Raw genomic sequence first — 26,404 nt, forward strand, 5'->3', positions numbered from 1 at the left:
CATTATAAAAGTAATACATTTGTATAGGTGTAGGTTTTCCATTGGAATATCTGGAAATTGTCATACTATTTCAATTAGTTCACAGTGCTAGAAAATTTAAAGTACTTCCCCCGTTGTTGTTGCAGCCTCTTCTTATTTCCCTTAAAGAAAATAAGAGATGGAAGGATTAAGGAAAGAGATGGAAGGAGTGGGGAATGAGTGAGGAAAGAAGAACAGAGAAAAATTAAAAAATTATTTTTAAATTATTTATTTATTTGCATAATATTTAAATATATCTGAAAAGAAGATACCTCGTTTATACAAGGGTTGATAGGAGGCCGGCACTGTGGCGCAGTAGGTTAATCCTCTGCCTGTGGCGCCAGCATCCCATATGGGCACCGGTTCTAATCCCAGTTGCTCCTCTTCCAATACAGCTCTCTGCTATGGCCTGGGAAAGCAGTAAAAGATGGCTCAAGTCCTTGGGCCCCTGAACCAGTCTTCCTGGCTCCTGGCTTTGGATCTGTGCAGCTCCGGCCATTGCGGCCAGTTGGGGAGTGAACCAGCAGATGGAAGACCTTTCTCTTTGTCTCTCCCTCTCACTGTCTGTAACTCTATCTCTTAGATAAATAAATAAAAATCTTTATAAAACATAAAAAAGTAAAAAAGGGTTGATAAACATTTTTTCCAAAGGTCGAGAGAGTAAATATTTCAGGCTTTCAAGGCCACGTAGGATCTGTCAAAATGACTTAACTTTGCTGTTGTATCTTGAAACCAGTCATAGACAATATGTAAATGAATGGGTGTGGCTTTCTTCCAGTGAAACTCCATTTATACACACAAGAATGGGTTAGCTTTATCTGAAATTATCAGTTCACTGATCAGTGCTTTATGTTTCAGAAAGAATAACAAAGTTCTCTCTTATATTCAGATATTTTTTAGTGGATACTTTTATGGTTTATTTGTATAATCAAGGATCTGAGAGTTCTCATTCTTCACATATTCAGGTAAGATGTAAGTTCTGGATTTTAAAGACATTAAAAACCATTTTGTACATTGAATAAGATTCACAATGGATATATTTAAGTCATTTGTTATTAATTTTTCTTGAATTTTTAAAAAATAAAGAAAATCTAGATTTGCTTAGCATTTTTCATAGTTCCTAGATCCGAGATGTTATTTAATAATTCATTTATATATATTTTGTTAAATAAATGAAAATAAGGAATAAGAAAAATGGATAGAAATGGTTTTTGGACATGAATACATATGTCTTTTTTATAATGCTACCTCCCATACTATCTGTTAATAAATCCTACCAACTCTGTCTTTCCACCTATATATCAGAATTCACCCTCTACCTCTGCCTTCATTCACTGATACGAGGTCTGGGATCAAAATTCCCCTATGAGTTCTCCACTAGCTCCTATTTTATATTGTACTCCTCTCCTTGGTACTCTCTGCATTTCCTTTACCTGTTTTATATTTCTCCATGGTATTTATTAATATGTGCTGTATTAACTATTTTATCTACTTTTTGTCTCCCCAGTAAAATATAAATCTATATGAGGGGGAAGTTTTTGATCTGTTTATTTATATAACTACAGTGCCTAGGACATCGCTCAAAATTCACTTGCTTGAAAATTAAAACCTGCTGAAATATTGAACGGGCTACCATGTTTCTTCACTTTTATTGGCCAGGGTTATCATTTTGCATGCTTGCTTTCCTCCCCTTAATTCCATCATAATGTGTTATTAAGAAATCTTATAGTTGTTTACATCAGAATTTATAATGCCATTTGAATCTTGGAAACTATATAATCTGTCCTTTTTTTCTTTGACAATGTTATTTTTGCTTGAATTATCTTATTTGAAAAGCAAAGGGAGAGAGAAGAGAAGAGACATCACTCTTCCATCCCCTGATTCACCCCCCAAATTGCCTCAATAACCAGGGCTGGGCCAGGAGGAAGCCAGGATCCAGGACCTCCATCTGGGCCCCTCCACGTGGGTGGCAGAGGCCCAAACATTCCCTGTTATATTAGCTGGAAGTTGTATCAGAAGTATAGCAGTTGACAGTGGGATGCAGGTGTTTCAAGTGGTGTTATAACCTGCTTCACATGTACATTACCACAGCCCCTGTGACAATGCTTTCTGCCCTGTGTGTCATTAGCTTAATTTTATTTTGGTCAAAAACCAAACTCTGAGATATTTGCCCTTTTAAATTTGTTGAGTCCTGCCAGCACTTCAGGCCAGGGCGTTAACCAGCTGTGCCACAGCGCTGGCCCCAGATATAGTTTTCTACATTTATTAATTAGGTATACAGTTCAAATCTGTATATTTTGAATGCTTGAATTATCAATTATTAGATACAAATCATGTTTACAATATTTTACTGTCCGTATTTTTCTCTAGTGATACTTCTTGCCTCATGGTCTACATTTCCTGTTTTAATGCAGTTTCATAGTCATCCTTTTTGTCTGTGTTGTCACGGTGTATTTAAATCTTTAAATTTTCTGAATCATTGTTTTATACACACACACACACACATGCACACACACACATATATATATATACACACACACATGTAATAGTTTGTAGGGATTTAAAAAATTAAGATTCACAATGTTTATCTTTTAACTGACAAATTTTATTTGTAAAGTATTTTATGTGAAATATGAGATGACACTTTGGAAGCAGCCCATAAAACTGTAATCCAAATCATGATTTATAAATAGTAGTTAATGTAGTAAAAGTGACAAATATATGAAGTCTCTTTCTTCTCAATGTCACTTTACTCATACTGTAGTAAACCAGATATCGTGTGAAAAATGTTCATAAGTTTCATCAAGTATAGTAATAGAAACTCATTAGAAAGTTTTTTCAATTCCCAAATAGCCATTTTCTTTCTTTCCTAGCCTCAGTGCTACTATCAAGGGTATGTTGAAGGATATCCAAATTCCATTGTCACGCTCAGCACATGCTCTGGACTCAGGTTATTTGTTTTTTGTCTTTGATTATGGAACACAATTGTTACGATGTTTGCAGCAAATTTATTGTTTATATTGAATTTGGATCTGGAGGAGGATTCTTATGTCAAGATTATTTAGTGGCATACTCATCTGCTTAACATATTGCTATTTTTCTTATTTCTTTTTACTTTCCCCACTGAGTAGAGACATTTCTGACATCCTATAGACTTCTTATTTTTCCATGCTCACTTATTTTCTTTTTTAGTACAGAAACAGCATCCAGCGATGCTTGACTAGAATGGGAGAAGGTAAATTTAAGATTGGGTGGTTTTCCAGCAAATAGAGAATTTATAAAGCTATGTATTGTAGTGTTTGGAGATGTAAGAGAAACAAGTCATTTTATTTTCTCAAGGAAATTGTCTTTACAGAGAAGAGGCAAATTATATATAAATAAATAACTATAGTACTCATATTTTTGTAATATTACTATTATGATGTCTCCAAGAATTTTTGGCTTTCATCCTCGGTGCTTTGAGAATTTTCTATTCTGTCAGAAAATTATCCACTTTCATTTTGTGATGTCAGAGCCTTGTTTTCATAGATGTTCTATGGTGCTTCATACTTGGAGCTCTGAATTTTGGACAGGAAATTTGTTTTTTAGGGGGAAATGACTTGAACTGTTACCTGTATTCAGGGAAGGAGAGTTGCACAAATTTTTTACTCATTAGAATCTTGCTTTTTTTCTTATTCTTATGCAGCTAACAAAATTAATGTTACTTAATAATACTGCTAAATTTCATTTTTATAAGTAACATTTCTTATGGTACATAGTTTGTTATTAACTAGCATAATAATTTTTCAAAAGCATTGGAAGGAAATCCATCAAGGTTTCCATTTACTGTAGCTTTAATTAAGTCATTGACTTAGAAAAATGGGAATTAATTGATTGCTGTAATTTTGTGTGTGCAACAATTGACTGGGTATTTTCTTGTATACCTAATAATTGATTTAGTAATTGCTGCTGCTTTTATTAATGTGGAAAAAAAGTTTAAATGGAAAGTGAATTTTGTTGTTTAGGGAAACCTTCATCCTTTGGAGTCCTCTCTAAAACAGAGTTTGGACCAAAATACTGGACTAAAAGTATTACAGTATATAGATTGGATTAAAAGCATCTAAAACTGTTTATTTAATTTTACAGAGGAATACTGCAATTTGAAAATGTTTCCTATGGAATCGAGCCTCTGGAATCTACTGTTCAATTTCAGCATATTCTTTACAAATTAGGGAATGACAACAAAGAATTATCAAGTTTTAACAATGATACCAAGAGCTTAGGAAAATACTCAAATGACTACAACATTTATGTAGGTGAAAAAGTGAGTTGTGTGATTTATTACTACTTTCAAAGCAGTTATTGGCTATATTTATTTATAAAAATACATTTATCATGCTATATATATCTGTGGAAAATATCCTTTCCTTAGGAACAATATATCTTTTTTTAACCCCACTCTTTCCTTGAGACCAGACATTAATTTTTCCTCCTTGTAACAGTTTATCACTTACTGCTTATGACAAGCTTTGTTTTGGTTCTTATGTTGTTTATTAACATAATCACTTTCTAAAAATTCCCTAGTAGATTTTAAAACTTAAATAACCCCTGTTCTTACTCTTGTCTCTGTATTCCTGGAATATAATTCAACAGAGGCAATATTTATAGATTGCTTTATGACTAAGGAGTCAGCATTAGCTAAACTAAAATTGTATTTAAAATACCATAAACAGGATTTCTAGGTATGGTCATGTAGATTTTTCAGTGTGCTCACTGTGTAGTTGCCTGTGATGATCCTCATAAAAGCGAAAAACTTCTTGCCAACTAATAATGGCATAAATTTACTTACATTATATGAGTGTATAGCAATGTTAGCTGTTCTCACTGCATATTCTGACCCATCTTTTATCAGTTAAAAAAAAGCCAAACCTTAGAATTTTTCTGGGAATATAAAAAATGCATTTTTCAACTTTCCTCACATGTATTTGGGATCATGTGATGAAGTTATACCTGATGACATATGAGCAGGAATTGTATGAATCACCTCTGGTCTGAATTCTAAAGGCAAACATCTTGTTCTCCATATGTTTTCCCTTTCCTTCTGGCTGCAATGTAGTATATATATATCATAGGCCTCATGGATGAGGATGGCATAAGATGGAATCAACTTTTCTCTTGAAAAATTTGCATAAATGTAACCACTCTATCTCCTTATAAACTCTAATCTTGTTTAAATTGCCATTATTTTCTGGCTCTGTTATAGCCACTAATTCTCTATGTTAAGTAATACAAAACCGAAATGGACTATTAAATGTTTACATATCACCTAAATGTTCAATACTATCACATATATGTACGTAATTTAAAATAAATTTCTGTTAAATATCAGAGATTTTGTTTTTCTTGTAAGATTTTATGAATATAATTTATAAAAGCTTGGTTGGCCTGGCATACTGAACAGTATTGGTGCTCTGCTCAGATGCTCTCAGGTTTCATTCTATTGTGTTTTTGTGTGGGTAGGGTAGGATAATTCAACACAGTTCCTTTGAACAAACAGATCAGCAAAACAGGCATATGCTCCAGAGTTTCTTTGTGAGCCTTCGCCAGAGATTACCCTCTTGTTTTGCTTCCCTTGCTCCTAATCCTTCTTCTCCCATTCCTTAACTAGAGGAATTTCATCAAGACAGTATTCACACAAGAATTCGTCTAAGATCTGTCTTTGCAGAGTGATACAATCCCTTTTTATAGTTTTTATAATGAATTTTTTTCAAATTTGAGCACATGTCGGCCAAATTGAATTTGTGTTGTTTAGAAAGTAACATGATCTACAAAGCAGATTAGGAAGCTCAGGATACCCAGGCACATCACTGTTTGCACAAGTCTTGGACGAAAGAAAAATGACAGAAAAGTGGAAATCTTGTCTTAGATTTACTTGGTTAATGGTTATCTTTGTAGCTTATGGTAACTGTACCCAAACTGATAGAATACACTGCCATCAGGCCAACCTTACAAGACATTTTGGAGTGAGTCTTATATTAGAAGTAAACATAAAAATTACAATAAAATGGAGACATTTCAACCAATACCATTGAAATTCAAGTGATTATGAGATGCAGGTATGAAAATCTACATGCTTATAAACTGGAAAACTTTGAAGAATTGGATGAATTCCTTGATCCATATGACCTACCAAATTAAGAATACAGGGACAAGATAAATAGATCCACAACAAGCAATGCGATTGAGCAGTAATGAAAACTTTTCATTCAAGGAAAAGTCCAGGATCTGGAAACAATTCTATTGTGTTATATAAAACATTTAAAGAGGAACTAACTTTAATCCTTTTCAAACGATTTCAGAATATTGAACACAATGGAACTCTTCCAAACTCTTTATGAAGAACATAGTTTCAACAAAACACTAGAAAACCAAATCCAAAGCCACATTAGAAAGATAGTACATCCTAATGAAGTGCGATTTATCACAGAAATGCAAGTATATGAATTAAGCAAGTCTATAGATGTCATAAATCACAACAGAATGAAGAAGAAAAGCCACATGATCATCTCAGTGTATGCAGAGAAAGTATTTGATAAGATTCTATATTCCATCTTGATTCAACAAAAGCAATACACAAAGTAATAGAAAACTTGTGCCTCAAAGTGATAAGGTTAAATATGACAAACCAACAGCCAATACCATACTGAATGGGAAAATCTGAAAGTATTTGCCCTCAGATCTGGAAAAAGACAAGGATTTCCACTTTCCCCACTCTTATTCAATAAACAAATGGAAGAATTGACAAGAGTAATTAGGGAGGAGAAAGAAAGGGAACCAAATGTGGAACAGTGGAAGTTTGCAGATGACATGATGTTTTTCAAAAACCTAAGCTCTCCACCAGAAATCTGTTAGAACTGATAAACCAATTCAGTAAAGTTGCCAGGTTATAAAATAAACATGCAAAACAGTAGGTTTTGTACACTAATGGTGAACTCAGTGAAGCAAAATCAAGAACTCCATTCACAATAACCAGAAAAATAAAATACTTTGCAATAAATTTACCAAAGAAATGAATGATTTTTAAAATGGAAATTGTGAAACATTGATGAAATAAATCATCAAGGATACACAAATTAAAGGAAACATATTTATTGTCTATGGTTCAGAAGAATTAATATTAAGATATCTATACTAACTGCAATCTCCAAATTCAATACAATGCTTATCAAAATACCAATGACACTCTACAGAATTAGAAAGAAAATCCTAAAATTATATGTAATTCCAAAGACTCATAATAACCAATGCAATCCTAAGGAAAAAATAATCAAGCTGGGATATCACAATACTTGACATCCAAGCATCTGCTGTGTATTACTATGCAGAGCTATAGTAATTAAAATAGCATGCTAATGACTTAAAAACCACTCATAGATCAATGGAACTGAATGGAGAGCCCAGAAACCAATCCTTTTACATACAACCAAGTGATTTTTCACAAAAGGTCTCACCACATACTTCGGCGTATGAATTAAATCTTCAACAAGTGGTGCTGGCAAATTTGGATTTGTGTATGTAGCAGGATTAATGTAGGGCTCTTACTTTTCACCATATACAAAGATCAACTTAAGATGGGTCAGATACTTAAATTTAAGACCTGGGGCTATGAGGTTGCTAGAAGAAAGCCCAGAGGAAACAGTCCAATCATTGGTGTAAGGGATAGCTTCTTGGACAATACTCCTAAAGCAAGGATACAAAAGCAAAACTTAACAAATGGGATTATGTAAAACACAGAATCTTCACAGCAAAGGAAATGATCAGTAGAGTGTAGGGGGACATCCAATAGAATGGGAAAAATATTTTTGAGTTACTTAGTGACACATGATTAATATCCAGAGCGTATCTGTTACTTTGAAATCAACAGAGCATCCATTCCTGTTAAGGGGCAAAGGAACTAAATAAACAGTTCTCAAAAGAAGAAATATAAATGGCCAACAAATATAAGAGAAAATGCTCAACATCACTACCCACAAGGGAAATGCAAATCAGATGCACAATGAGATATTATCTCATCTCTGCCATAATGCTGAAATCCAAAAGACTGTAACAAGTGCTGGTGAGGGTGTGGAGAAAGTGAAACACTTGTACATTGACTTAAATTAGTGTGGTCATAGTGGAAAACAGTCTGAGGATTTCTTAAAATAACTAGAAACAGACTTGCCATATGATCCAGCAATCTCACTTCTTGGTATATACCACAGAAACATGAACACCACCATGTTTATAGCACCCATGTCCCAGTATCTGAGATAAGGAATCAGTAAAGGTGTGCATCATCAGTTGAATGTATAAAGAAAATATGTTATCCCATACCATATAGGAGTGCCTGAATGTGAGTTCTGGCATTTCTGTTGATTCAAGCTTCCTGCTAATGCATTTCTGGGAGGTAGATGGTTGTTCTTAAAGTACTTCTATTCCTGCTATCCATGTGGCAAGATTGTGTTCTTGATTCCTGGCTTCTGCCTGACCCAGTCCTGGCTGTTATAGGCATTTGAGGAATAAATCAGTGCATAGGAGATTTCCATTTCTCCTTTGCTCTGCTTCAGCCCATGCACTCACCTTTCTTGGCCTTTCAATTGAAACAAATATATTAAAACATTTTAAGTTACAAACCATAATGTAGACATCAAAAACAAAAATCAAGTATTAACCCATAATATATGTGGTCTCTTAAAGCAAAAATAATTTTGAGATAGTTTCCTTAGCTGTAAAATATCCCAAAGGGTGGTTATTCTTCAGATGTTAGACTCATTTGACCTGCCACTGAGAAGGAAAATGAAGGCTCGGGAAGTGATTCATATGTGACAGCAACAATGAATTGCCAAGATAAAAGTCAAATGTACTTCTCCTAAGCCCATTTCATTTTCACCACTCTGCTCCACCTCTTTCAAGTATAGTGTTATCCTAGGAACGCAATTCAAATATTTGCCGAGATGAGCAGGACAGTAGGCATACTAAGAATCTCAACAATAAGGACTGCTGGAACTCAGAAATGTTCATCAGTCTAACACCTTGCAAAGTTCAAGAAAGTCTATGTAAAGAAATGAAAAGGAGGCCGGTGCCGCAGCTCACTAAGCTAATTCTCCACCTGCGGTGCCGGTACTCCGGGTTCTAGTCCTGGTTGGGGCACTGGATTCTGTCCCAGTTGCTCCTCTTCCAGTCCAGCTCTCTGCTGTGGCCCAGGAAGGCAACGGAGGATGGCCCAAGTGCTTGGGCGCCTGTACCTGCATGGGAGACCAGGAGGAAGCACCTGGCTCCTGGCTTTGAACGGCGCAGCGTGCTGGCTGTAGCAGCCATTTAGGGGGTGAACCAACGGAAGGAAGACCTTTCTCTTTGTCTGTCTCTCTCACTGTCTAGCTCTGCCTGTGGGAAAAAAAAAAAGAAAAAGAAATTAAAATTGGTCAGGATTGGAACACATGTTGAGACGCTGCTCAGGTTGCCTGTACTCTACATTGAAGACTCTAATTCCAGTCCAGCTACTCCATATTTACAATTCAATTTCTGCTAATGTGCACACTGGGAAGCAGAAAATTATAGCCAAGTGCTTGTGTTCCTGTCACAAATGATGAAGTTGTTGCCTAGCCTGACCCAGGATGGGCTGCTGTGCACATCTGGGGAGTAAATCATCTGATGAAGATCCCTCCATGTGTGTTTCCCTCTCTGTCATTCTGCCTTTCAAATAAATAAATCCTTTATAAACGTTCTGATGCAAAGAAAATGTAATTTTATGTGCAACAATACTATTTAGCTATAAAATGAATGAAATTTACCATTTGCATCAAAATGGATGAAAGTGGAGGTCATCATGTGGAGTGGCATAAGCCAGATACCAAAAGACAAATGCCACTCATTCTCCCTATATTATATGGGAGAGCTAAAATTTAAAAAGAAGTGAAAGATGAAATACTTCTATCAGTATTGCTGTAAATATAGTTCTGTGAATCTTTACTCTTTTCTGAAAACAATGGTTAGGATGTTATACTACTATAGTTTTAATAATCTAAGATAACATTATTTTTTTAAACTTTTATTTAATAAATATAAATTTTGAAAATACAACTTTTGGATTATAGCAGCTTTCCCCCTCATAACCTCCCTCCAACCCGCAACCCTCCCCTCTCCTACTCCCTCTCCCATTCCATTCACATCAAGATTAATTTTCAATTATCTTTATATAAAGAAGATCAATTTAGCATATATTAAATAAAGATTTCAATAGTTTGCACCCACACAGAAACATAAAGTGAACAATACTGTTTGAGTACGAGTTATAGCATTAATTCACACTGAATGACACTAACGACAGAGATCCTACATGAGGAGTAAGTGCACAGTGACTCCTGTTGTTGACTTAACAAATTGACACTCTAGTTTATGGTGTCAATAATCACCCTAGGCTCGTGTCATGAGTTGCCAAGGCTATGGAAGCCTTTTGAATTCGCCGGCTCTGATCTTATTTAGACAAGGTCATAGTCAAAGTGGAAGTTCTCTCCTCCCTTCAGAGAAAGGTACCTCCTTCTTTGATGGCCCATTCTTTCCACTGGGATCTCACTTGCAGAGATCTTTCATTTAGGGTTTTTTTTGTTTGTTTGTTTGTTTGTTTTTGCTAGAATGTCTTGGCTTTTCATGCCTAAAATACTCTCATGGGCTCTTCAGCCAGATCTGAATGCCTTAAGACTGATTCTGAGGCCAGAGTGCTGTTTAGGACATCTGCCATTCTATGAGTCTGCTGTGTATCCTGCTTCCCATGTTGGATCATTCTCTCCCTTTTAAATTCTATCAGTTAGTATTAGCAGACACTCGTCTTGTTTACATGATCCCTTTGACTCTTAGACCTATCTTTATGATCGATTGTGAACTGAACTTGATTACTTTGACTAGTAAGATGGCATTGGTACATGCCACCTTGATGGGGTTGTATTGGAATCCCCTGGCACATTTCTAACTTTACCATTTGCGCCAAGTCAGCTTGAGCATGCCTCAAATTGTACATCTTCTCCCTCTCTTATTCCCACTTTTATATTTAACAGAGATCACTTTTCAGTTAAATTTAAACACCTAAGAATAACTGTGTGTTAATTAAAGAGTTCAACCAATAGTATTAAGTAGAAGAACAAAAAAAATACTAAAAGGGATAAAGTATTAAGCTGTACATCAACAGTCAGGACAAGGGCTGATCAAGTCTTTTTGGTGCTCGATTAGTTACATTAGATTTTACTGTATATTGATGAAATGGCCATCTTTTCATTTGATTCTATTTATAATCCATGCTTATATTCCTGCTAAACTAGAGTCTTTTTACTTCTTTAAATCGTTATATGGTGGTGCATTAAACCATTTACTCTAATGTTAATCTACATTATGTTATCTCAAAAACTATGAGAGCAAGGAAGCAGGAGGGAAGGTATGAGGGAGAAGGAAGGGGGAGGAAATTATTATTATGTTTTTACAATTTTAACTATGAATTATATTGAGTAGGCCAAAAAATAAAATCTAAGGGGAAAAAAAAGTAATGTGATGAAACCCTGCAAGATTAATTACACTCCCTGATGTTTCAAAATGAAAATGCAGGAAATGAAGACAAAATTCAGAATACTGAACCCAAAGAAAGTTGAAAAGGTAGCTTGTCTTCAAAAGAGTGACAGAAAGAGACTGACTTCAACAAAAGCAAGAAAGTCAAAAGAACACAACTGTGCCTTAAAAATGTTACAGGAAATAAATGACAACCTGGATTTTAATATGCTAAGTATTATTTGGTAATAAAGGCAATATAAGGTTTTTCAACAAAAACAGAGAGATATTGTCACCAAAAGACTTGCAGTATATTTGTCAAGGCTATTTTTCAATGAGAAGTAAAATAATTCTTGAAGCATAGTCAGAAATGTTGGAAGGAATAAATAGCAAAAATGAATAGAGGACATACGTTAATGTAGATAAACCTGTATTTATGCTTAAAAGATATGCAATTGTGGAAAGCCTAGACACTCTGGCAAAAAAAAAAAAAAAACAATTAAATGAAAGATCTCTGCAAGTGAGATCCCAGTGGAAAGAATGGGCCATCAAAGAAGGAGGTACCTTTCTCTGAAGGGAGGAGAGAACTTCCACTTTGACTATGACCTTGTCTAAATAAGATCAGAGCCGGCGAATTCAAAAGGCTTCCATAGCCTTGGCAACTCATGACACGAGCCTAGGGTGATTATTGACACCATAAACTAGAGTGTCAATTTGTTAAGTCAACAACAGGAGTCACTGTGCACTTACTCCTCATGTAGGATCTCTGTCGTTAAAGTGTCATTCAATGTGAATTAATGCTATAACTCGTACTCAAACAGTATTGTTCACTTTATGTTTCTGTGTGGGTGCAAACTATTGAAATCTTTACTTAATATATGCTAAATTGATCTTCTTTATATAAAGATAATTGAAAATTAATCTTGATGTGAATGGAATGGGAGAGGGAGCGGGAGAGGGGGAGGGATATACGTTATGGGGGGGAAGCTATTGTAATCCATAAGTTGTACTTTGGAAATTTATATTTATTACATAAAAGTTAAAAAAAAAGATATGCAATTAAAGCGCCCATCAGGAATTGCATGTAGATTGTAAAGATGAAAGTAGAGAAAGTGACCTGTGTTTCTTGCATTATTTAGGTTAAGGGTAAAGATACTGATTAACCTAAGGTGCATGCTTTTTTAAAAAGATTGATTTTTTTTTTTGGACAGGCAGAGTCAGACAGTGAGAGAGAGTGACAGAGAGAAAGGTCTTCCTTCTCTTGGTTCACCCTCCTGTCACGGCTGGCACATCATGCTGATCCAAAGCCAGGAGCCAGGTACTTCCTCCTGGTCTCCCATGTGGGTGCAGGGCCCAAGCAGTTGGGCCATCCTCCTCTGCACTCCCTGGCCACAGCAGAGAGTCGGACTGGAAGAGGAGCAACTGGGACAGAATCTGGTGCCTCAACCGGGGCTAGAACCCGGGGTGCCGGTGCCGCAGGCAGAGTATTAGCCTAGTGAGCTGTGGCGCCGACCTAGAAGATTGATTTCTGTAAATTGATGAGTGTGTTCAATTTCTGAAGAAATAAATAAAACAATAGAGTCTTATTATCCAAATTAGTAGAGAAAAATGAGAGAGGAAGCCAATATGAGATAATGAACAAAGATCAAATTAGGTGGCTTGGTTAAACCCAAAATAATATGCAGGATTTCAACTCAAATATATTTGAGATTATATGTGGGTGGTTTAAATGTTTTACAGAGATTGTCATTCCAAACAAAAGAAATACCGATATTTTGTTTTTTAAAAGAGAGATCTATAGGGTTTGGCGTCGTGGTGAACTAGGTTAATCCTCTGCCTGCAGCACATATGGGCACCAGTACTAGTCCTGGTTGCTCCTTTTCCAGTCCAGCTCTCTGCTGTGGCCTGGGAAAGCAGTGGAGGATGGCCCAGGTGCTTGGGCCCCGACCCCTGCATGGGAGACCAGGAAAAAGCACCTGGCTCCTGGCTTTGGATCGGTGCAGCTCTGTCCGTTGCGGCCTTTTGGGGAGTGAACCAATGGAAGGAAGACCTTTTCTCTGTTTCTTTCTCTCACTGTCTGTTATTCTACCTGTCAAATAAATAAATATTTAAAAAAAGAGATATATAAAACAAAATTTAGCATGAACGATGGTAAAGAATAAAAACACTAGCCCAAAAATCTCGTGCAGTCATGTGATACTGAATGATTTTTTTTTTGGTAATATAGAAATCAGAGACAAAGGAGATGCTTAAATAATGAAAATTCATTTTACCAAGATAATTAACAACTTTAACCTGTACTGTAAAATGAAAGAACTACAAGAAGAAATGAAGTCGTCCACAACTACATTGGGAAATTTCACAACAAAATCACTCTTGTCTTAGTATTCATTGTCAAAATGAGCAGACAAAACAATCTATAAGGATCTACAATATTTGTAGCACACAATTTATAATCTTAATTTGATGCATACAACATCCAGCAATTACACAAATTACTTTTTTTTAAGCTCTAACTGTCCCCTTTATTGTTGAGAGGGAGAGGGAAAGTGCAAAGAAGTGTTAGGGACCCCGATATTTTAGCTGTCATCCACTACTTTCCAAGGTGTCCATTAGCAGGACGCTGGAACTGAGCTGGAAATTCAACCCAGGCACTCTGATAGAAGATGCAGGCATTGTAAGGGGCAATGTAATGACTATGTCAAATGATTCCCCTGTCCCTTTCTTTTTTTCCTCCTATGTGTACTTACATTCTGTAATATTGCTGTGTTTGATGGTGTCCAAGTGTCTCGTGGGCTCTGTGCATTTTCCAAAAGTGTGCTCCTCACACAACCAGTTAGGAATACTTAATTCCAGTGTTCTACACACAGGATGGTGACTGTAGTTTACAGGAGTTGAATATGTTTTATAAAGTACCAGAAGAGAGAAGTTCCTAGACTCCAAAGACATGCTTAAGGAAATAGAAATGCTAATTATTCTGATTTGAGCATTGCACATGCATACATATGTCAAATTATCACACTGTACCTCCTAGTAATCTATAATTATCTGTTCATTAAAACTGCAGAAACCCTGATTGACTTGTTTTGACATTTGCTGTTTTTCTTCTGTGGTCTCAAGTCTGTTAAACATCTCTAGCAATTTTTAATTTTTATTATTATACTTTTCAGCAGCACAGTTTCCTTTTTAAATTTTGTTGTATTTTTTTTGCTATTCTCTATTTGGTAAGACATCATTATTCTGGCTTCCATTAGCTCTTTGTTCATGTTTTCTAATTTCTAAATTCCATGAGCATATTTAGAACAGTTATTTTACAGTTGTTGTCTGCTAAGTCCAATGTCAGACTTCTTTATCCAGGAAAAAATGAGCCATAGTTATTTCTTTCCATCCTTTAATTTTTTGTTGTTGAAATGACATTTTTAATATTTTGAAGGTGCTAATGCTCGAAGTTGAATGCTGCTCCCTTCCTACCCTTCCCAGTATTGTTCTTGATTGTAGTTGTCTCATTTATGTAGATTTTTATAAATGATTATTTTCTAAAGAATACAAATCTGAAAGATCATTAACCCAGACCTAGTGCAATTTATCCTTGATGTGCAGGGATGGTTCAACGTATGCAAATCAATAAATGTGATACTTCACACACATGAAAAAATTGAAGAATAAAAACCATATGAGGGGCCAACGCTGTGGCTCACCTGGTTAATCCTCCGCCTGTGGCGCTGGCATCCCATATGGGTGCTGGGTTCTGTCCTGGTTTCTCCTCTTCCAGTCCAGCTCTCTGCTGTGGCCCAGGAAGGCAGTGGAGGATGGCCCAAGTGCTTGGGCCCTGCACCCACATGGGAGACCAAAAGGAAGCACCTGGCTCCTGGCTTGGGATCAGCGCAGCGCTGGCTGAAGCGGCCATTTGGGGAGTGAACCAAGGGAAGGAAGACCTTTCTCTCTGTCTCTCTGTCTCACTGTCTAACTCGTTCTGTCAAATAAATAAATAAAAAATAAACCGTATGATAATTTCAATAGATGCATAGAAGATATTTGATAAAGCATCCTTTAATTATAAAAGTCTTAAGTAAATTGAGTATAGAAGTAACATTCCTCAAAACAATCAAGGCAATATGTGACAAACCCGCAGCCAGCATCATGTTGAGTGGGAAAAGGTGGAAGCATTTCCATTAACATCTGGAACCAGACAAGGATGCCCACTTTGACCAGTGCTATTCAATATAATCCTGAAAGTTTTTGCCAGAGCCATTAGACAAGAAAAATAAATAGAAATTGGAAATGAGGAATCAAATTATCCTTGTTTGCTTCTCACCTGATTCTATAGATATTGGGTGAACAAAAGGCTCCACTAAGCAATCTTGATGTGAATGGAAGTGGAGAGGGAGTGGGAAAGGGGAGGGTTGCCGGTGGGAGGGATGGTATGGGGGGGAAGCCATTGTAATCCATAAGCTGTACTTTGGAAATTTATATTCATTAAATAAAAGTTTTAAAAAAAGAATTTGATAAAGTTACAGGATAGAAAATCAACACTCAGAAATCAATAGCTTTTCTATACACAGACAATGACATAGTTGGGAAAGAACTTGTAAGTTCAATCCCATTCAAGATAGCTAGAAAAAAGTCTTGGAATAAATGTACCAAGGGAGTGAAAGATGTCTACTAGGAAAATTACAAAACGTTAAAGATTTAAAGGAAAACACAAAATAATGGAAAATTCTTTATGTTGTGGATTGGAAGAATATCATCAAAATATCCATACTAGAAAAGCAATTTACAGATGCAATGTTACCTCAATTAGAATACCAAAATTCTTCTGTGATCTAGAAAAAATAATGGTAAAACTCACGTGGAAACCCTATACCCTGAATAGCTAAAGCAATGTTCAACAAAAGCAAAGCCAGAGACATGATACCAAATTTCAGGACATACTATTACATGGAAGTTATTGTGGGGAGCAACTCGGACTAGACTAAGTTACTGGAATTAAGACTTAATCTATGCATCTGCTCTCCCACAATATGGCGCTGGGAGAGGAGTAAACAACTTCTACACAGCTGCCTCCAGTTCGACCAATAACCTGCGGGAGCTGATCCTGCTCCTGATTGGAGGAGAGCAGCGTACTCGGCGTGTGGGTAGCAGAGTTGGAATTGGTGGAAGAGGACTATAAAGGAGGAGAGAGACAACATGCACCAGGAACATCTAAGGGGAACATCCAGATAACATCTGAGCAGCCCCCGAGAGAGCCAGCCGGCAGTGTGCCGCTCCCCCGCAGAAGTGGGGAAAGTGGCAGGGGGAGCCGCCCTTCCACGGAGGTGGAAGGGTCAGCAGCCAACCCGGGAAGGACCAGCAGCAAACCCGGGAAGGGCCGAGCAGACAAAAAAACAGCGCAGGGTCCTGTGTCGTTCCTCCACGAAGAGGGGGAGCGACAAGTTATATTGAATAAAGCCTAGTACTGGCATAAATATAGACATGTACACAAATGGAACAGAATAGAATCCCCAGAAACCAGTCCCTGCATCTACACCCAACTAATTTTTGACAAAGGTGCTATAATCAATCACTGGAGAAGTGACATTCTCTTCAACAAATGGTGCTGGGTAAACTGGATCTGTGTGAGCAGAAATATGAAAGAAGACCCCTACTTTACATGTTATATAAAAATCAACTCAAAATGGACTGAGGTTCTAAATCTGTGACCTGATACCATCAAATTTCTAGAGGAAAATAATGGGGAAACTGTATAAGATATTAACACAGGCAAAGACTTCTTGGAAAAAAAAAAAACAGAAGCACAGACAATAAAAGCAAAAATAGACAAATGAGATTACATCAAGCTAAGAGGCTCTGCACTGCATAGAAAGCTTTTATTTAATAAATATAAATTTCATAAGTACAACTTCTAGATTATAGTGGCTCTTCCCCCCCTATCTACCCTCCTGCCCCTAAACTGTCCCACCTCTCTCATCTCATTCTTCATTAAGATTCATTTTAATCATCTTTATATGCAGAAGATCAACTCTAAGTAAAGATTTCAACAGTTTGCACCCACACAGACAAAGTACTGTTTGAAGACTAGTTTTACTGTTAATTCTCACACTACAACACATGGGGAGCAAGTGCGCAGTAACTCCTGTTGTTGATTTAAGAATTGACACTCAGCCGGCATCGCAGCTCACTAGGCTAATCCTCCACCTTGCGGCGCCGGCACACCGGGTTCTAATCCCGGTCGGGGCGCGGATTCTGTCCCGGTTGCCCCTCTTCCAGGCCAGCTCCCTGCTGTGGCCAGGGAGTGCAGTGGAGGATGGCCCAAGTGCTTGGGCCCTGCACCCACATGGGAGACCAGGAGAAGCACCTGGCTCCTGCCATCGGATCAGTGTCGTGCACCAGCCGCAGCTCGGCGGCCGCAGCAGCCATTGGAGGGTGAACCAACGGCAAAGGAAGACATTTCTCTCTGTCTCTCTCTCTCACTGTCCACTCTGCCTGTCAAAAAAAAAAAATTGACACTCTTATTTATGATGTCAGTGATCACCCGAGGCTCTTGTCATGAGCTGCCAAGCCTATGGAAGCCTCTTGAGTCCACGAACTCTGACATTATTTAGACAGGGCCATAATCAAAGTGAAAGTTTTCTCCTCCCTTCAGAGAAAGGTACCTCCTTCTTTGATGGCCCATTCTTTCCACTGGGATCTCATAGAGATCTTTCATGGTGGTCATTTTTTGCCACAGTGTCTTGGCTTTTCATGCCTTAAATGCATTTAGGGGCTTTTTAGCCAGAGTGCTGTTTAGGGCATTTGTCATTCTATGAGTCTGCTGTGTGGTCTGCTGCCCATGTTGGATCATTCTCTTCCTTTTAATTCTATTTACTAGCAGATTCTTGCTTTTATTTATGTGATCCCTTTGACACTTAATCCTATCTTTATTATCAGTTATGAACTTAAACTGATCACTTTAACTAGTAAGATGGCATTGGTACCTCCAAATAGGAATTTGGAGCCTATGGCAAGTTTTTAGCTTTACCCTTAGGGATAAGTCCAAGGGAATGCGTGTCAAACTGTACCTCTCCTCCCTCTCTTATTCCCACATTATTTTTAACAGATCAATTTTCAATTGGATTTAACCACCTAAGAATAATTCTGAGTTAAGTAAAGCGTTCAACCAATGGTATTAAGTAGAAAAAGAAAATACTAAAAAGAATAAAATAGTAAGTTGTTCCTTGACAGTCAGGACAAGGGCTGATCAAGTCATTTCTTCTCAAAGTGTCAGTTTCACTTTTACAGATTTCCTTTTAGGTACTCGGTTAGTTGTCACAGATCAGGGAGAAAAATATTTGTCCCTTTGGGGCGTGATGTTTTCAAGAATCTTCCATTTGTTTCAAATGGATGGATTTCATTATTTTTTTTTACCGCTATGTAGTGTTCCATAGAGTACATATCCCATAATTTCTTTATCCAGTCCTCCACTGACAGGCATTTAGGTTGATTCCATGTCTTAGCTATTGTGAACTGAATTGCAGTAAACATCGAGGTGCAGATAGCTCTTTTATTTGTATCCCTTTGATTTCTTTCTTTCTTTTTTTCCTAATGGCTCTGGCTAAAACTTTCAGGGCTATATTGAATAGCAATGATGAGAGCAGACATCCCTGTCTAGTACCAGATCTCAGCAGAAATGCTTCCCACTTTTCCCCATTCAATATGATGCTGGCTGCAGGTTTGTCAAAAATTATTTTGATTGTGTTGAGAATTGTTCCTTGTATACACAATTTTCTTTGAGTTTTCATAATGAAAGGGTGTTGTATTTTATCAAATGCTTTCTCTGCATCTTTTGAAATAACCACATGGTATTTGTTCAGCACTTGGTTAATCTGGTGTATCACATTGATTCATTTGTGAATGTTGAACCATCACTGCATACCAGGGATAAATCCCACTGTGTCTTCATGGCTCAATTTAGGTACGTTGTATGTGCCCAGGAATCTATCCATTTTTGCCTGATTTCCCAGTTTGTTGGCATGGAACTCTTTGTAGTAATTTCTGATGACTCTTTTTATTTCTGTGGTATCTATTGTTATATTTCCTTTTTCATCTCAAATTTTATTGAATTGGGTCTTCTCTCTCCCTTTTTTGGTGAATTAGGCCAATGATGTGTCAGTGCTATTAATGTTTTCAAAAAGCCAGCTCTTCATTTTACTGATCTTTTGTATTTTTGGGGGGGGCATTCAATTTTATTGATTTCTTCTGTAACTTTAATTATTTCTCTTCTACTAATTTTGGGTTTGTTCTGCTGTTGTTTTTCTAGATCCTTGTGATGCATTTATTTGGTTCCTTTCCAATTTCTCGATGTAAGAACCTATTGCTATAAAGTTTCTTCTTAATACTGCTTTTGCTGTATCCCATAAGTTTTGATGTGTTGTGTTGTCATCTTCATTTGCTTCCAGAAAGTTTTTGATTTCTCTTTTTATTTCTTCTATGACCCACTGTTCATTCAGGAGCATGTTTTTCAATCTCCATGTGTTTTCATATGCTCTAGGGATTCCTGAGTTGCTGATTTCCAGTTTCATTCCATTGTGGTATGAGAAAATTCATTGTATGATTTCATTTTTTTTTTTTTTGAATTTGCTGGGACTTGCTTTATGGCCTAGTATATGGTCTATCCTGGAGAAAGTTCCATGCACTGCTGGGAAGAATGTGTGTTCTGCAACGGTAGGATGAAAAGTTCTCTAGATATCTGTTATCTCCATTTGGTCTATAGTGTCAATTAAATCTGCTGTTTCCTTGTTGACTTTCTGTCTGGTTTATCTCTCCATTGCTGACAATGGAGTATTGAAGTACCCAAATACTGTTGTATCAGAGTGTATATGTGCTGCTTGTCCCTCTTGCTCCATGTAACTGAAGCTAGTGTTGTTGCCTTTAAATACATTTTACAAACACCATCTCTAGTCCACTCCATCCCTGTGAAAATTCCAAGGGGGAGCAAACAAAGGGAAGCCCTTGGGCCATCCTTTAAGGAGTCAGTGGACAACTCAAAACACACATCTGTAATTCTTTGAGAACAAATTTGGTTTCACCATCTCTGGCACCAACAAGCACCACTGAGATGACTATGGGAGGTTGGAGGGTACATGGATGAGTTCAAGCACCGCAATATTCTAAGAGAATTCACCAACTTCATTTTCCCTAAAGCATTGTACTATTTGCTTGTTCTTAACCCCTGGGGGAATAGAGATGAATGGGTAATTTATTTCTTATATTGTGGATTGGCCAAATGTGTACAAGCAGGGTTGTTGGCAGCAGGGAATGTGATTAAGACTACAAATTAGCACAACAGCACTTTCTCTGCCTTTATTGACTCAATTTACAAATTCAAGTCTAGTCCAGACTAAGAGCAAGGAGAAACAGACAGCTCTCAACGTGATGCACTGTAAAGTTGTACTGCAAATGACGTCCTGGATACTGGAAGGAGTAAAAAAAAAAAGTAACCATTTTTTAAAAAATTTTTGCCACTTAATTTATAAAGTAGTTTAATCAATTTCTGTGTACAAATGAAAAGAATGCTTATAGATACTTGGGTTTTGTGTTCACAAATTGTAAGCTGCAGATCTATTGAGTAATATATTATGACTTCATAACCAATATTCTTATTATAACCCATTGCTCCAAAGTTTAAAGCATATATAGGTATTAATTATAAAAAACAAATACCAGTCTTGTAAATGCTATGTTAACAGCTTGATAGAGAGTTCAGAATTCACAAATTATCAAATATTTCAAGTTTTATTTGATGCTATTTTTTTCTAGCCAGAACCACCTGTTCCAGATATATTTCCTCTTTACCTAGAAATGTACATTGTGGTGGACAAAGCTTTGGTATGTGTTTGCTTTTGTTTTACTTTTAAGTACTCAGTGCAAATGTATGATTCTATACTGCTTTAGAGCAACTAAAAGATTCTGATATTTTGGCCAGTGCTGCAGCTCACTAGGCTAATCCTCTGCCTGCGGTGCCGGCACCCCGGGGTTCTAGTCCTGGTCAGGGCACCAGATTCTGTCCCGGTTGCTCCTCTTTCAGTCCAGCTCTCTGCTGTGGCCCGGGAGTGCAGAGGAGGATGGCCGAAGTGCTTGGGCCCTGCATCCGCATGGGAGGCCAGGAGAAGCACCTGGCTCCTGGCTTCGGATTGGCGTGGTGCGCCGGCATTAGCGTGCCACCGGAGCGGCCACTGGGGGTGAACCAATGGAAAAGGAAGATCTCTCTCTCTCTCTCTCTCTCTCTCTCTCTCTCCCTCTCCCCCTCTCCCCACTCTGCCTGTCAAAAAAAAAAAAAAAAGATTCTGATATTTTTACTTGCTGATTATAGAAAGAATAGTGTGAAACAGGACTAGCTGAAAAGCCTGATGGTCAGAATTACACTAGGGCAATAAAATGTTTCATTTCAAATCTCTGTAACAACCCTGCAGGACAAAATGATTTTTTTTTTCTGACTCATCTCATTTGTTTTAAAGATTTATTGATTCATTTGAAAGACAGTTACAAAGAGAGAGAGGGAGAGGCAGAGATCTCTCATCTGATGGTTCTTTCCCCAAATGGCTGCAATGGCCAAGGCTGGACCAGCGCAAATTCAGGAGCCAGGCACCTCTTCTGGGTCTTCTACATGGGTGGCCAGAGCCCAGGAACTTGGGCAATCTTCCACTGCTTTCCCCAGGTGCATCAGCACGGAGTTGGATCAGAGTTGAGGCAGAGGGGACTTGAACAGGTGCCCGTATAGGATGCCAGCACTACAGACCATGGCTTAATCCACTGTGCACTGCGCCGGCCCCAACCCTTCACATATTTAAGACTTCTTCTGATCTCATTCATATTCTTTTTAAATAATGCTGTTTGGTTACAATGAAATTCTTTAAGCTGTTAAGTTGTAATGTGGGGAAGTCATGAAGAGCAAGTAGTCGGTATTTTAAGGAATGTTTCCCCACATGAAATATTTATTAGGAAAAAATATAACTATATATGAGAACTGATTGTAATAATATGTGCAGAATTTTGTAGCATTTTTTGTATTACACCTGTTTCAGAGTATTGTTTTCCTGATTTAGAAACCACTAGATCTTTGATACCCATAAACAGTTTGAGGGCCTCTAAATGATTGAGGATATTTGGGTTGAAAACTTAGCTTGTAATCAACCAGATGTCGCTTTCTCTTCTATAATATTTCATATTATATGGATAAAATATATTTTCACCGTTTGTTCTGATGATGAACGTTTGATTGTGATACCTCCTCTGGAAGATCATAGAGATTATCAATAGGACTCATTATCAATTCCTTCCTAAAGGTTGTAGATCTTGTCAGGAATCCAGAGTTAAAATCAGTGGAGGAATTTGGAGATAGATACTGATATACTTGAAGATTTAGAAAAAAATGATAAAAGGACAATTTAAGAAAAAATGGAGACATTGAAATATTTAAGAAAAAATTGAGATACTTCAGTAAATATGACTAGGTTTGTAGGGACTATTTTGGATTAGGAGGTTTTTTATTTCAGGATTATGTTTTAAAAATTTGAGATTTCTTTTAAAAGCTTCTTAATTTCCTGGGTTGCAAGCTATATAATGATGTTTAAACATTATTTCTCTATTCTTATACTTATCTACATGTTATTTAATAACGCAAACATAGATCCAGCTATAAAATCTCGGTTACTAGGTATTGGTATTTAAGGAAGAAGCACACTGATATTTTCTTCAGTTCCTTAACAAAAATAAATCCACAATTTTGGCCTAGTCAATTCAGCATATTGTGCTATAAATATAGAATTTAGCATTGGAAACATGCATAGAGACACACAAGTGTAACTTGAGCTACTCTAAAAGAATGCAAGTAAATGTTTTAGAATGTAGTTTGTCTTCTTCACATATGGTGAGGCTATCAGAGCAATAAAGAGAGACAGCAAGGTGGTAATGTGGTCAAGAGCCTTCATTGGGATTTCCCTTTAAGCAACGGGCAGGACAGCATAGGAGGGTTAGGATGATGGGCTAGTTTGAATAATTTCATTGGGCTCTGGAGTATAGGAGCTGTTCCTTGTCGTCTGATACCTGGCTCTGGGGTGATTAATGCAGGGTAAAAGTTGCCCTGAGTGTGAGAACGTGAAAAGAGGAAGTGATTGGATGAAGGCTTTGCATTAATTGGCTTGCGTATGAAAGGTGCACTTGAAGGTAAGTCATTTTCTATCTCTTAGAATTTGCTGTCCCTGAGAAGTGTGGTCAGCAAAACCCAAGATGTCAAAGCAAATATATACAGAAAAGAGAGGGATGGTCAGTACTGTGGCTCACATGATGAATACAGGAAATGAATAATGGGTGGAGAATGAGGCCAGGGATGACTGTGCAGAACTTTGCTTTTAAGTGTGAGAGAACGTTCTTTTCAGGAAACTGAAACATGGTTTAGTTTGTTTATTAACAGAGGGACATACAAATGGGTGAATTGAAGAATTAATATGCTATTTCGATTTTATCCTAAAGGCTATGGAGAATCATTGAAATTTTTAAAATAGGGGTGTGACTTATTTAGGTTTTAATTTTAGAATCATGATTTTGGTAATAGTATAGTGGCTGGATTGCTGGTGGGAAAATGGGAGAAGTAAGCATGTAAGATATTCCAGTAATCAAGGTAAAAACTTAAATGAGTGTTTTAAGACTCATAAATAAATAAAGGAACAATTTTAAAAGTTACTGATGAGATTCAAGCATCACATGTAGTGTTGTGTAGCTACCACCAAGATCATGATATTCAATAATGCCTTCACCACTTGTCTCTCTTATTTTATTCCTGTAAGGCACACCCAAAAGTGTCCCCCTACCTTGGCCTCATAGCCTTGGCAATCTGTAAGCTGTTTTCCTTTGTGATTTCATTGATATCTCATAAATAAATATTGCATATGCAGAGTATCTTTTGAATATTTGTTTTCCACTCAGTATAATTTTCTTGACATTTTTCCTAGTTGTTCATGTATCAACATTTCAGTTCTGTTTTAGTGTTTAGCAGTATTCTATGGTATGAATGCACTAGATTATTTAGTCATTTAATCACTAGAGGACGTTTAAGTTGTTTCCAGGTTTGGGTTATTATGACGAAAGCTATTATAGATGTTCGTATCCAGGTTTTGCATGTGTACAAATTTTCATTTCTGTGGGATAAATGCCCAAGAGTACAATGACTGGGTTACAGGGTAAGTTTGTTACTTGTTTTGAAAGTGTTTGCCAAGCTATTTTTCAGCGTAGTCATGCTAGTTAACACTCCCACAAGCAATATATGAGTGAACCAGTTTAATGTCTTATTATGAACTGTTGGAACCAAAAGCAAACTTCTGAGAATAGATATAGAATAAATCTCAAAAGCACAATGTAACAAATTGTTTTGAAATATGAAATTAATTCTGTTTTTCAGTATGAATACCTTGGCTCTGATAGCATGATAGTAACAAGTAAATTCATTGAGATTATTGGCCTTATAAATTCAGTAAGTATTTCCCTGTTTATATTAGACAAAATTTTTAGTTTGAAACGATAAATTGTATTAACTTGATGGAGTGTTTCTGAATAATTAAAACATCTATATGTAATGAGTATGGACTTCTAAAAATCCAATGAATTTTGGCATAAACAATATACATACTGCAAAAACTGTAATGTGAATGAGCAAAGTTGACATTTTCAGATTTGATTATGTTTGTAGCCCTTTCTATACTTTAGAAGAACAGTGGTTGTTTCTGCTTACTTTTTTTTGAATTGTTTTTTTAGTGGAGGGTTATTCTTGTGATTATGAAGTAAACTGAAAGTATATCATTGCACAAATTAAAAGGGAAATAAGAATGGATGAGGAGAGAGGGTGGAAGTGAGGCACCAAGGAAGCAAGGTCAGGTGGGAAAGAAATATCATTATGTTTTTAAACTGTAATAAATGAAACACAAGATGTGTTGCTTTTATAAGAATAAAAACTTAAAAAGATTAATTTTATATTTATTTGTCTCTCCTGTTATTAGATGTTCACCCAATTTAAAATTACTGTTATGCTGTCATCGTTGGAGTTATGGTCAGATGAAAATAAGATTTCTACAGTTGGTGAAGCAGAGGAATTATTGCAAATATTTTTAAAGTGGAAACAGTCTTATCTTAACTTAAGGCCTCATGATACTGCATATCTATTCATGTAAGCATAATATTTCAGTACTCTTAGATTAGGGAAAAAACAGATCAGTGATAATGAGATAATTATGTGGTTTTGTATATCAGCTTTTATATGTTTATTTATGCCTTGATTATAGTCTGTATATTACTCTTGCCACCTGCTGATTTTCTACTTATCAGGAAATATAAAAAATACTCACACTTATTTCTTTGCTTATCAACTTTGTACAAGGTGATTGAGATATCCAAAAGTTAAGCCTTCTTGGAACTCTTGTACATAGTATGTATCTGTGGTTTGAACTTGCAGGTTGTTAAGCCCAGAGCCTATACGCTTAACTCTACACAGAGATGGGACTTATTTTGCAACATTTGTGTTTCTATTATGAATTTTGATCAAGAATTTATAATGCAAGTTATAAGTATTTTGTTCTAATGGATTTTCTTCATTATTTTAAAATATTTTATAATTTCCAATTATAACTGTACATTTAAGCTTTTATTCATATTGAGTTTTTAGCAATAATAAGTAAATTCCTTTCAATAAATCTCTCACTTATGTATTTATCTTAGGTAAATATTGATGCTTATATAGAAAGCCATATGTTAATGGTTTTTTTCAGCTGGCATGTCAATTTTTCCTTTTCCATGTGTAAATTTGTTTCCA

The 26,404-nt window shown here is 36.6% G+C and overlaps 1 protein-coding gene across 1 annotated transcript in view; it reads left to right on the plus strand.

Moving 5' to 3' along the window:
• The window catches only part of LOC103352162 (disintegrin and metalloproteinase domain-containing protein 32), a 191,886-nt gene that overhangs the window by 80,478 nt on the left and 85,004 nt on the right, over positions 1 to 26,404 (plus strand). Inside the window, exons 5-10 of the mRNA XM_089327036.1 lie at positions 908 to 983; positions 2,892 to 2,968; positions 4,144 to 4,321; positions 21,364 to 21,432; positions 25,001 to 25,072; positions 25,596 to 25,762. Coding sequence (XP_089183162.1) covers positions 908 to 983; positions 2,892 to 2,968; positions 4,144 to 4,321; positions 21,364 to 21,432; positions 25,001 to 25,072; positions 25,596 to 25,762 — 639 coding nt within the window. The remainder of the gene's footprint in view (positions 1 to 907; positions 984 to 2,891; positions 2,969 to 4,143; positions 4,322 to 21,363; positions 21,433 to 25,000; positions 25,073 to 25,595; positions 25,763 to 26,404) is intronic.

Source organism: Oryctolagus cuniculus, chromosome 2 (assembly GCF_051225735.1).
Source record: "Oryctolagus cuniculus isolate XC-2025 breed Fujian yellow rabbit chromosome 2, ASM5122573v1, whole genome shotgun sequence".
Taxonomy (NCBI): Eukaryota; Metazoa; Chordata; class Mammalia; order Lagomorpha; family Leporidae; genus Oryctolagus; species Oryctolagus cuniculus.